This window comes from Oncorhynchus mykiss, chromosome 1 (assembly GCF_057628025.1).
Source record: "Oncorhynchus mykiss isolate SJ-2025 chromosome 1, ASM5762802v1, whole genome shotgun sequence".
Classification (NCBI taxonomy): Eukaryota; Metazoa; Chordata; class Actinopteri; order Salmoniformes; family Salmonidae; genus Oncorhynchus; species Oncorhynchus mykiss.
Window position 1 is genome coordinate 23119093 of NC_143022.1, and position 14133 is coordinate 23133225.

The window sequence follows — 14133 nt, forward strand, 5'->3', positions numbered from 1 at the left end:
CTGGAGTCTTTGACAATTTTTAGGGCCTTCCTCTGACACCGCCTTGTATAGAGGTCCTGGATGGCAGGAAGCTTGGCCCCAGTGATGTACTGGGCTGTTCGCACTACCCTCTGTAGTGCCTTGCAGTCAGAGGCCGAGCAGTTGCCATACCAGGCAGTGATGCAACGAGTCAGGATGCTCTCGATGGTTCAGCTGTAGAACCTTTTGAGGATCTGAGGACCCATGCCAAATCTTTTCAGTCTCCTGAGGTGGAATAGGTTTTGTCTTGCCCTCTTCACAACTGTCTTGGTGTGCTCGGACCATGTTAGTTTATTGGTGATGTGGACACCAAGGAACTTGAAGTTCTCAACCTGCTCCACTGCAGCCCCGTTGATGAGAATGGGTGCATGCTCGGTCCTCTTTTTCCTGTAGTCCAGAATCATCTCCTTTGTCTTGATCACGTTGAGGGAGAGGTTGTTGTCCTGGCACCACACAGCCAGGTCTCTAACCTCCTCCCTATAGGATGTCTCATTATTGTCAGTGATCAGGCCTACCACTGTTGTGTCATTGGCAAAACTTGATGATGGTGTCGGAGTCGTCAGGGAGTACAGGAGAGTACAGGAGAGTACAGGAGGCGGGGAGTACAGGAGGCGACTGAGCACGCACCCTTGAGGGGACCCTGTGTTGAGGATCAGCGTGGCGGATGTGTTGTTACCTACCTTTACCACCTGGGGGCGGCCCTGTTTGTGGGTGAGTCCCAGAAAGAGGGCCAATTATTTACAAATTCTACCTTTTGGGAGGGGCAGAAAACTGTTTTCAGCCAGCGTTTGAGTTGTGAGACTGTGCTGTAGAGCTCATCACTCCCCCTAACTGGTAGGGGGCCAGAGACAATTACTCGATGACGACACATCTTTCTGGCTGATTTACACGCTGAAGCTATGTTGCGCTTGGTGACCTCTGACTGTTTCATCCTAACATCTTTGGTGCCGACGTGGATAACAATATCCCTATAGTCTCTACACTCGCCAGTTTTAGCTTTAGCCAGCACCATCTTCAGATTAGCCTTAACGTCGGTAGCCCTGCCCCCTGGTAAACAGTGTATGATCGCTGGATGATTCGTTTTAAGTCTAATACTGCGGGTAATGGAGTCGCCAATGACTAGGGTTTTCAATTTGTCAGAGCTAATGGTGGGAGGCTTCGGCGTCCCAGACCCCGTAATGGGAGGAGTAGAGACCAGAGAAGGCTCGGCCTCTGACTCCGACTCGCTGCTTAATGGGGAGAACCGGTTGAAAGTTTCTGTCGGCTGAATGAGCACCGGTTGAGCATTCCTACAGCATTTCCTTCCTTAAGCTATGAGAAAGTTATCCGGCTACAGGGACTGTGCGAGGGGATTTATCATACTATCTGTACTTACTGGTGGCACAGACAGACTCTGTTTCATCCTTTCCTACACTTGAACATAGCCTTATTTTTATTACAGCATATTGGATGACTATCATTCATATCCCACTAGCCCAGCTCAATGTAACATCGATAGGTTTAGGCTACGACATGATACTAAAATTTTCCCAGTACCCATCAAGAGATTGCTACAACCTAGCCTATGAATGAAAGTTTGCAACGTGCGTGCACAAGTCATGATCATTTTTTGTAATCAAGGTGACAGACAGTGACACATTCAATACCGGATTGCACACTGTTGCCTGCATCTAGGTTATAATCATTAGTCCAACAGTTGCAAATGAGAGTTTCTATTGGACAAATTCAGGTATGTTTATCTCCGTTTGGATTGCTTCCGTTAAGAAACGTTTTTCAACGATGAATACACCCCTGATCACGTGCAAACACAGATCACTTTCATGGCAGCCACTTACAAACAGCTTGTTGTATATATAATTCCTTCTCACATCTATCTATATGTGTCCTTTCACCTTTTCCCTTCACTTGTGGACCAGACGTGTTTAGATAATTTACCTAAACACATCAGCTGTCTGTGACCAGGCGAAAAAAACATTTGCAACCTGCATATCATGACTGCTAACCACTACACACAGCCTACATAATTGTCACGTCATAGTCAACATAGCTAGTAGAAGTAACGCATTAGTAAACCAGCTACAATCATGCAGCACAGTGTACACTCAGCTGCAAGCAATTTAGCGGTTAAACTGGTGGAAGAGTTCTAGTGTTGGATTGCCATAGTTAGCTAGCTAACATAGCATCCCTTTCTGTTTGATCCAGGTGTTTGAGTAAGCTAAATTAGCTTGCTGCATTCGATGCTAGCTAAGAAGGTGAAAGTGAAGTGAAGAATATCTATACTATGAAATATAGCTAGCTCTCTCTCTCGCTTCTCCTTAATTTTGGAAGAAATTAATTTGTTCAAAACTGTTGTCTTTCTCCCTATTTGAGTCAACTACTCATCACATTTTATGAACTACAGCGCTAGCAAGATGTAGCTTATGCTTTCAGTACTAGATACATTCTCTGAAGCTTTGATTGGGTGGACAACATGTCAGTTCATGCTGCAAGAGCTCTGAGAGGTTGGAGGACGTCCTCCGGAAGTTTTCATAATTACTGTGTAAGTCTATGGAAGAGGGTGAGAACCATGAGCCTCCTAGGTTTTGTATTGAAGTTAGTTGTCCTCGGGCTACACCATGGTGCTACCCTACACAATGCTGCTGAGGATACTGTAGACCTTCGTTGCAAACCAGTGTGTTTTATTTGGTGATGTGAATATATTTAGTATAGTTTTTATCTAAAAATAAAAATCTTTTAATGTTTCACTATTACATTTTTATGAAATTAATTGAGGAGGATGGTCGTCCCCTTCCTCCACTGAGGAGCCTCCAAATGTCCTACAAGACGTATGATAAGTTACATCATCTAATTCGTATGCTATTGTAGGACTGGGGTAAGACGTATGATACTATACGTCCTCTAATTAGTATGATATTGCACGACCACTATTCCATTCATAATGTAACGTAAGGTACTAAATGTAATGTAATGTATCGTACTAAATGGAAGGGAACAGATGTACATACGGAATCTCATGAATTGCCCTGAGGCCAGGTTGAGACACAGATGAAGCCTATTCCTGGACTAAAAACACTTTCAGATTGAGATTCTCCACTGAGGATGCTTTATAGTCCAGGAGTAGATTTAATCTGGGTCTGGAAAATCTACCAATCTACCTCAAAAGAAGTCTGAAGTAACTCATCCATAGCTCACTACACTTTAGTAAGGGGATGGGTTCAGTACACATCATTGCATTCTGTATCAGAAAGTAGGCTGGCCCTCTTTGAAGTTGTAGATCAATGCTTTGCACTCTTTATGTTTATAAACCCCGCTGCATAAACTTCTGCCTACCTTACTTCGTTTTTTTCGCACCTTCCTTGTTGAATAATCTCCAAGGCTCTCTAAAATGTGACGAATTGGTGACTCTAAGGCAATTAAAACGGCTGATTGAGGACCTTTTTACTGAAGAATGTGTTTGTTTTCTATGATTGTGTTTAGATTTTCGTGTATTGACGTGAAGATTAATGTCTATATTAATGTGTGTTGATGTGAATAGGAATATTGATGTGTATCGTGTATTGATGTGTGTACAGGAATCTGTAAAAGGGACCTTGGTCTCAGCATGACACCCTGCCAAAATGAAGGTTAAATAAAAAAATACATAAAAAACACACGAACACACGCATCTCGGTCCCTTTACGTTGCTCAGAGCTGGGCTCTCTCTCTGTGTGTACTCCGCGCCAGTTTCCCTGAGAACAGTTGTCCCGGTGATCAGTCGCAGCCTGAGAGCAGGCATCTCCCAGCAATCAAGGTCATCATCTCTCCAGAGGCGAATGGCTTCAAATGAAAGACGCAGCGTTAAATGATCCATCTCCATGTCACTCGAGACTTGTTCACTTTGAGTGGCTGCCTGACTACTCACTGCATCCCGCTCCCCTACACTGCAACCTCCACGCTGCTCAGAGAACAGAGAGAAATGCACACACATTTTTGTTTTATGCCTTCCCCAAGCCATAGCCCTAACTTTAACCACTTGGACCTAAACTTAACCCTTTGAGTTCTTGTTGTAGACTCAGGTGTGAGAGGCTTTCTGCCGACTAGCTTTAGGCCCTGTGGGAGAGAATTGCCAGAAGGTCTCTCCATCAAACAGTCAGTCATCATGTTAGTATGCGTTACCTGACCCTCCCTGATCTGACCATTGACACAGACTGTTCTGCTATAAGCCAGGATTTAAGTTTACAGAAGGCTGATCAAATTAAATCAAATAAAAAATGTCCCCTCTGTTATGTAAGTCAGGGCCAGGTGCTTTCATTTGATGTACTGTATACTGTATAGGTCTTATTATAATAAATCCCTGGATCTGGGTAGAGTAATCCGAATCCCTTGCCAGGGATCATCCGGTTAGAGGATGCAGAACAGCCATGGAAAATACAATTACTCATATGAATGACATATGCACTTACACACGAGTGCGCACGTGTGCATGCACACACGCACACACACACACACACAAAGTATACTTGACTGATGTGTGTGTTATATCACTGTCTCTTTATCTTTAACCCCTGCAGCATCAGACAAGAACACACTCACTCACACACACACACACACACACACACACACACACACACACACACACACACACACACACACACACACACACACACACACACACACACACACACACACAAGCTGATCATTAATATTTCAAGCATCCTACCTGGCCCTTAGGGTTGGCAAAAATGCTCATACCAGTTAAGGCAGCTAATATGGTAAATGTAGCTGAAGAGGTTACACTCTGAGCCACAGCAACCATTACACACACACACACACACACACACACACACACACACACACACACACACACACACACACACACACACACACACACACACACACACACACACACACACACACACACACACACACATCCACGACCACCTGCATGCACACAACCACACAGGCATGCACCCTCACACACCCACACACACCATGAACCCCCTTATCCTTGTACCTCGCACCTCCCTCCAGGATCTTGGAACAGATCATCAGAGATAATTTCATACATCGAGCACCACCCACATTCCACAGTCTTCCTCAGAGCCAGTGCCTTATGAGAATCAGAGTCTGTACAGAATATATAGAGAGACTCACCTGTTCTAGTCTAAACACCATGCAGGCTGTCTGTTGATTTTATTGCTATGGGGATTGGAGGACTTGGTGGCCCTGTGTACTCCCCCATGTTTTCTTATTTGATCCCAGTGGGGCTCCACTCCCATACCTGTAGAGATGGATGCTTGTTCTCTGTTAATAGATCAGCATTACTGTCAGCTGCCTGGCTCTGTGGCTGCAGTACTAACGTGGTGCCACACACACACACACGGTATTGTCCTACCGAGACACATAGGAAATGAATGTGTCAGTGCAGTGGAGGTTGTTCAGTCATCTGCACTGGGGACTGGGTTTATAGATCACAGACACTCTGTGTGTGTGTGTGTGTGTGTGTGTGTGTTTGTGTGTGTGTGTGTGTGAGGCAGCATAGAGACGTTAGTATAAAATCCTGTAAATTCAGATAAGCTACAGCGAGCCAGAGCAGCTCGCTACAACATGCCTCCAATAGTGGCCCTTTTTCATCCATGTTTGTACCGTTACCTCTGGCTCTGGCACAGTTATTAGCTACCTAAACTCATATGTCAAATAGGCCTGGTGATTGTGAGTACACATCATACTGATAGATTTGTTTTTTATTGGGGCTTCATCTTCCATTAGATGGATGTGTGTGTTTCCTTGCACATAGTGTATGTGTGTGCATGAATGTGCGTGTTTATTTCCATCTCAGAGCTTTGTGAGGGGCTGCTGCTGGTGTTTGCCTGGCAGGCACACTCTGTAGGCAGCATGCTGATAGACCAGAGAGAGAGTTAGAGAGAGAGAGCAACCTTGGGAAAATCCTCTGCATTATCATTAACAGCAGACTCGCACATTTCCTCAATGAAAACAATGTACTGAGCAAATGTCAAACTGGCTTTTTACAAAATTACCTTACAACAGACCACTTATTCACCCTGCACACCCTAATTGACAAACAAACCAAAACAAAGGTAAAGTATTCTCATGCTTTGTTGATTTCAAAAAAGCTTTTGACTCAATTTGGCTTGAGGGTCTGCTGTACAAATTGATGGAAAGTGGTGTTGGGGGGAAAAACATCCGACATTATAAAACACACGTACACAAACATCAAGTATGCAGTTAAAATTGGCAAAAAAACACACATTTCCTTCCACAGGGCCGTGGGGTGAGACAGGGATGCAGCTTAAACTTCACCCTCTTCAACATATATATCAATGAATTGGCGAGGACACTAGAACTGCAGCCCCCGTCCTCACCCTACTAGAATCTGAAGTCAAGTGTCTACTGTTTGCTGATGATCTGGTGCTTCTGTCCCCAACCAAGGAGGGCCCACAGCAGCACCTACAGCTTCTGCACAGATTCTGTCAAATCTGGGCCCTGACCGTAAGACAAAAATCGTGGTGTTCCAAAAAAGGTCAAGTTGCCAGGACCACAAATACAAATGCCATCTAGACACCGTTGCCCTGGAGCACACAAAAACTATACATACCTTGGTCTACATCAGCGCCACACATAACTTCCACAAAGCTGTGAACGATCGTAGAGACAAGGCAAGAGGGGCCTACTATGCCATCAAAAGGAAGATAAAATTTGACCTACCAATTAGGGTCAGGCTAAAAATACTTGAATCATTTATAGAACCCATTGCCCTTTATGGTTGTGAGGTCAGGGGTCCACTCACCAACCAATAATGGGACAAACACCAAATTGAGACTGCATGTAGAATTCTGCAAAAATATCCTCTGTATACAACGTAAAACACCAAATAATGCATGCAGAGCAGAATTAGGCTGATATCCGTTAATGATCAAAATCCAGAAAAGAGACGCTAAATTCTACAACCACCTAAAAGGAAGCGATTCCCAAACCTTCCATAACAAAGTCATCACCTACAGAAATATGAATCTGGATAAGAGTCCCCTAAGCAAGCTAGTCCTGGAGAATATAACACAATTAGACCCAGCCAAATCATGAGAAAACAAAAAGATAATTACTTGACACATTGGAAAGAATTAAGAAAAAAACTGACCAAACTAACTTACCAAACTAGAATGCTATTATCAAACTAGAATGCTATTAGAAAACAAACCCAATTGTTACAAACTCCCATATCTATTGAGTGAAATACCAGGGTGGGCCATCACAGCATCAAGATTTGTGACCTGTTGCCACAAGAAAAGTGCAACCAGTGAAGAACAACACCGTTGTAAATACAACCCATATTTATGTTTATTTATTTTCCCTTTTGTACTTTAACTATTTGCACATATGACATTTGTAATGTCTTTATTGTTTTGGAACTTTTGTGAGTGTAATGTTTACTGTTCATTTGTATTGTTTATTCCACTTTTGTTTATTGTTTAGTTCTCTTGCTTTGGCAATGTTAACACATGTTTCCCATGCCAATAAAGCCCTTAAATTGATTTGAAAGAGAGAGAGAGAGCTCTGCCTCTGTCACACACCCAAGGCGTTGGGACCAGGTCGGAGGCTGAAGCTGCCCCTAGCACAGAGAGAGAGAGCTCTGCCTCTGTCACACACCCAAGGCGTTGGGACCAGGTCGGAGGCTGAAGCTGCCCCTAGCACAGAGAGAGAGAGCTCTGCCTCTGTCACACACCCAAGGCGTTGGGACCAGGTCGGGGGCTGAAGCTGCCCCTAGCACAGAGGGAGAGAGAGAGTTCTGCCTCTGTCACACACCCAAGGTGTTGGGACCAGGTCGGAGGCTGAAGCTGCCCCTAGCACAGAGAGAGAGAGGAAGGGCCATATGAGCACACATGCATACACATCCGTTGGCAGTGCTGAGTGCCCCCAAGATCAGCACCTATCTATCACCGTCCCGTTATTTCCTTCCATCCACGTCCCTCTGTCACATTTTAAAACAATCTGATGCCTCCCTCACATTTCCCTTTATTTCCCCCTGAACCATTTCCCAACAAAATATTTTTTAATGAAATGCAAAAAGGGTCGAGTGAAATTCAAAACGGATACAATCCAATCCAGAAGGAGTCAATCAATGACAGTTGGGACTGCTCTCTTTGGCTCTGCTTTGTACAGCCAGGACAGTCTATCTCCGAACCAACAGTCCTACAATTAGCTGAGTAGAAGCAGTGACATCACTCTAAAGGATTAAACCTGTAGCCAGGCAGCGTTTTTTAGTCAGTGTTGCTGTTAGCGGGCTGAGGAGAGAGTGTTTAACATTTCTCTAGTCTCACTGTATAGACAAATCAAAGGCAGAGTGGCTCCTCATTAGAGCCCAGTCTGAAGTGGCCTTCTACACCTGAACCAACAGCACTGTGCTGGAGTGATTAGGCCTTCAACAAGCAGCTAGCTAGCACAATGGAGTCATAATGTCTTAGCTACTACAGAAGTGGGATTGCAGCTTTTCACACACTTTCTTTTATTGCCTCTCTCTCTATCTCCATCTTTCTCTCTCTGTCTTTCCACTATCTTTTCATTTCTCACTGAAGCCTTAGAATTTGAGAGTTTTAGGTTGACCGTAGTCTTGTTTCGGCACAGTGATATTGAAAATGTGGTTTTATTGCAGTGTTACTCTTTCTCTATAATGCACTCTTTCGTAATAGAAACCCTGCTCTTTCTCTCCCACCAGAATGACTCGTGGAGCGAGCTGTACTCCTTTGCCCTGTTCAAAGCCATGAGTCACATGCTGTGTATCGGTTATGGGCGCCAAGCCCCAGAGAGCATGTCTGATATCTGGTTGACCATGCTCAGTATGATCGTGGGAGCCACCTGCTACGCCATGTTCATCGGCCACGCTACCGCCCTTATCCAGTCCCTGGACTCATCCCGGCGCCAGTACCAGGAGAAGGTAGGTACAGCTTCCAACTCATCCCAGGCCGTCAATGAGGTCTAAGCCATTTAACAAAAAAAAAAAAAAAAATTTATTGAACCTTTATTTAACTAGGCAAGTCAGTTAATAAGAACAAATTCTTATTTACAATGGTGGCCTACCCCGGCCAAACCCGGAGGATGCTGGGCCAATTTACAATGACCAGGTGAAAATTCAGGGCCATAGACATAAGTTATAACTATGGCCTGGAGTTTTCCCTGGTTAAGTCACAAACTCAGGAAAATTCCTGTCACTGCCAGTGTCACTCAGTCTCAGTGTCCTCACAGATCATCAAAGCATGTGGTCATGTCTCTTAAGAAGGAGAACATTGCTCTATAAGGATATTACTTCTTAGATCTTCTGTGATCTGGCAGTGTGTTATTCAGTCCGTAGCAGCACGTCCCCCTGGGTTGCAGTAATTGGTCCGGCTTTGTTGTCTAATTGCAGCATCTGGCTAATGTTGAGAACAAAGAAGCACAGATGAGAACAGTACCTCCAACTCTGCTTCTGTCATCTACTGTTTGGCTCCTCTTGTCTCTTGTTCCTGGCCCTCTCAAACGTAGTTTTTAAAATGATCTTGGAGAGATAATCATCTTGTTTTCTGGGTCACAATACAGTATCAGGGAGCAACTAGGGGAAATGAGGAGTTTATACAGTATTCAGTATTTTTGGTTAAAGCTATGATTTGAAGATGTTATCGCAGGTGTAGAGGAATACTTGTGTTTCTAGCTCCTATAGTGCAGTAATACAGTGTCTTCAGAAAGTATTCACACTTGAACTTTGCCACATTTTGTTATTACAAAGTGGGATTAAAATGCATTTAATTGTAATTTGTTGTCAACGATATACACAAAATACTCTTATCAAAGTGGAAGAAAAATTCAAACATATGTAAAAATATATATATATAAATAAAGATGAAAAATAAAGCACTAATATACACTACATGACCAAACGTATGTGGACACCTGCTCGTCGAACAGCTCATTCCCAAATCATGGGCATTAATATGGAGTTGGTCCCCCTTTGCTGCTATAACATCCTCCACTCTTCTGGAAGGCTTTCCACTTGATGTTGGATCATTGCTGCAGGGACTTGCTTCCATTCAGCCACAATCATTAGTAAGGTCGGGCACTGATGTTGGGCGATTAGGCCTGACTCGCAGTTGGCGTTCCAATTCATCCCAAAGTTGTTCGATGGGCTTGAGGTCAGGGCTCTGTGCAAGCCAGTCAAGTTCTTCCACACCGATCTCAACAAACCATTTCTGTATGGACTTCGCTTTGTGCATGGGGGCATTGTCATGCTGAAACAGGAAAGGGCCTTCCCCAAAGTTGGAAGCACAGAATTGTTTAGAATGTCATTTTATGCTGTAGCATTAAGATTTCCCTTCACTGGAACTAAGGAGCCTAGCCCAAACCATGAAAAACAGCCCCATTAATCCTCCTCCACCAAACTTTACAGTTGGCACTATATATTCAAGCAGGTAGCTTGGAGTGTGGTGTCAGGAAAATAACCTCACACTCAACGTCAACAAAACTAAGGAGATGATTGTGGACTTCAGGAAACAGCAGAGGGAACACCCCCCTATCCACATCGATGGAACAGTAGTGGAGAGGGTAGCAAGTTTTAAGTTCCTCGGCATACACATCACAGACAAACTGAATTGGTCCACTCACACAGACAGCATTGTGAAGAAGGCGCAGCAGCGCCTCTTCAACCTCAGGAGGCTGAAGAAATTTGGCTTGTCACCAAAAGCACTCACAAACTTCTACAGATGCACAATCGAGAGCATCCTGGCGAGCTGTATCACCGCCTGGTACGGCAACTGCTCCGCCCTCAACCGTAAGGCTCTCCAGAGGGTAGTGAGGTCTGCACAACGCATCACGGGGGCAAACTACCTGCCCTCCAGGACACCTACACCACCCGATGTCACAGGAAGGCCATAAAGATCATCAAGGACATCAACCACCCGAGCCACTGCCTGTTCACCCCGCTATCATCAAGAAGGCGAGGTCAGTACAGGTGCATCAAAGCTGGGACCGAGAGACTGAAAAACAGCTTCTATCTCAAGGCCATCAGACTGTTAAACAGCCACCACTAACATTGAGTGGCTGCTGCCAACACACTGACACTGACTCAACTCCAGCCACTTTAATAATGGGAATTGATGGGAAATTATGTAAATATATCACTAGCCACTTTAAACAATGCTACCTTATATAATGTTACTTACCCTACATTATTCATCTCATATGCATACGTATATACTGTACTCTATATCATCGACTGTATGCTTATGTAATACATGTATCACTAGCCACTTTAACTATGCCACTTTGTTTACATACTCATCTCATATGTATATACTGTACTCGATACCATCTACTGTATCTGCCTATGCTGCTCTGTACCATCACTCATTCATATATCCTTATGTACATATTCTTCATCCCCTCACACTGTGTACAAGACAGTAGTTTTGGAATTGTTAGTTAGATTACTTGTTGGTTATTACTGCATTGTCGGAACTAGAAGCACAAGCATTTCGCTACACTCGCATTAACATCTGCTAACCATGTGTATGTGACAAATAAAATTTGATTTGATTTTCTCCTGGCCTATCCCAAACCCAGATTGGTCCGTTGAACAGCCAGAAGGTGATTCATCACTCCAGAGTCCAATGGCGGCGAGCTTAACACCAGTCCAGCCAACGCTTGGCATTGCACATGGTGATCTTAGGCTTGTGTGCAGCTACTCGGCTGTTCCCGAGGAACAGTTCTTGTGCTGATCTTGCTTCCAGAAGCAGTTTGGAACTCGGTAGTGAGTGTTGTAACCAAGGACAGGTGATTTTTATGCGCTTCAGTGCTTGGCGGTCCGTTCTGTGAGCTTGTGTGGCCTACTACTTCACGTCTGAGCCGTTGTTGCTCCTAGACGTTTCCACTTCACAATAACAGCACTTACTGTACAGTAGACCTGGGCAGCTCTAGCAGGGCAGAAATTTGATGAACTGACTTGTTGGAAAGGTGGCAAACTATGACGGTGCCACGCTGAAAGTCACTGAGCTCTTCAGTAAGGCCATTCTACTGCCATTGATTGTCTATGGAGACTGCATGGCTGTGTGCTGGATTTTATACATCTGTCAGCAACGGATGTGGCTGAAATAGCCAAATCCACTCATTTGAAGAGGTGTCCACATACTTTTGTATATATAGTGTGTCTTGATTAGATAAGTATTTACCCCCCTGTGACAATACATTTTAAAATCACCTTTGGCAGTGATTACAGCTGTGAGTCTTTCTGGGTAAGCCTTTATTCGTTTTCCACACCTGGATTGTGCAACATTTGACCATTATTATTTTCTAAATTCTCTAAGCTCTGTCAAATTGGTTGTTGATCATTTCTAGACAACCATTTTAGGTCTTGCCATAGATTTTCAAGCAGAATTAAGGCAAAACTGTAACTCAGACACTCAGGAACATTCAGTGTCTTCTTGGCTACATTTATTTATTTTTATCCTTAAAAACACCCCAGTCCTTAATGATGACGAGCATACCCATAACATGATGCAGCCACCACAATGCTTGTAAATCTATAGAGTGGTACCCAGTGATGTGTTGTTGGATTTGCCCCAAACTCTTTGTATTCAGGACATAAAGTTAATTTCTTTGCCAAGTTTTTTGCTGTTTTACTTTAGTACCTTATTGCAAACAGGTTGCATGTTTTGGAATATTTTTATTCTGTACAGGCTTCCTTCTTTCCACTCTGTCATTTAGGTCAGTTTTGTGGAGCAACTACAATGTTGTTAATCGATCCTCAGTTTTCTCCCATCACAGCCATTCCATGTAACTGTTTGAAAGTCACCATTGGCCTCATGGTGAAATCCCTGAGCGGTTTCAAATAAAATACAATAAAATTTGATTTGTCACATACACATGGTTAGTAGATGTTAATGTGTGTAGAGAAATGCTTGTGCTTCTAGTTCCGACAATGCAGTAATAACCAACGAGTAATCTAACCTAACAATTCCACAACTACTACCTCATACACACAAGTGTAAAAGGATAAAGAATATGTACATAAAGATATATGAATGAGTGATGGTACAGAACGGCATAGGCAAGATGCAGTAGATGGTATCGAGTACAGTATATACATATGAGATGAGTAATGTAGGGTATGTAAACAAAGTGGCATAGTTTAAAGTGGCTAGTGATACATGTATTACATAAAGATGCAGTAGATGATATAGAGTACAGTATATAAATATACATATGAGATGAGATGAGTAATGTAGGGTATGTAAACATTATATTAAGTGTTATTGTTTAAAGTGGCTAGTGATATATTTTACATCAATTCCCATTATTAAAGTGGCTGGAGTTGAGTCAGTGTGTTGGCAGCAGCCACTCAATGTTAGTGGTGGCTGTTTAACAGTCTGATGGCCTTGAGATAGAAGCTGTTTTTCAGTCTCTCGGTCCCAGCTTTGATGCACCTGTACTGACCTCGCCTTCTGGATGATAGTGGGGTGAACAGGCAGTGGCTCGGGTGGTTGTTGTCCTTGATGATCTTTATGGCCTTCCTGTGACATCAGGTGGTGCAGGTGTCCAGGAGGGCAGGTAGTTTGCCCCCGGTGATGCATTGTGCAGACCTCACTACCCTCTGGAGAGCCTTACGGTTGTGGGCGGAGCAGTTGCCGTACCAGGCGGTGATACAGCCCGACACGATGCTCTCAATTGTGCATCTGTAGAAGTTTGTGAGTGCTTTTGGTGACAAGCCAAATTTCTTCAGCCTCCTGAGGTTGAAGAGGCGCTGCTGCGCCTTCTTCACAACGCTGTCTATATGGGTGGACCAATTCAGTTTGTCCGTGATGTGTACGCCGAGGAACTTAAAACTTACTACCCTCTCCACTACTGTCCCGTAAATGTGGATAGGGGGGTGTTCCCTCTGCTGTTTCCTGAAGTCCACAATCATCTCCTTTGTTTTGTTGACGTTGAGTCTGAGGTTATTTTCTTGACACTACACTCGATGAACAGCATTCCTCTTGTCCAGATGGGTTAGGGTAGTGTGCAGTGTGGTTGCGATTGCATTGTCTGTGGACCTATTGGGGCGGTAAGCAAATTGGAGTGGGTCTAGGGTGTCAGGTAGGGTGGAGGTGATATGGTCCT

General features: G+C 43.9%; 1 protein-coding gene across 1 annotated transcript in view; it reads left to right on the top strand.

The window, feature by feature from the left end:
* LOC110508592 (potassium/sodium hyperpolarization-activated cyclic nucleotide-gated channel 2) overlaps positions 1–14133 on the top strand; it is a 102309-nt gene that overhangs the window by 47353 nt on the left and 40823 nt on the right. Inside the window, exon 4 of the mRNA XM_021589263.3 lies at positions 8729–8947. Coding sequence (XP_021444938.3) covers positions 8729–8947 — 219 coding nt within the window. The remainder of the gene's footprint in view (positions 1–8728; positions 8948–14133) is intronic.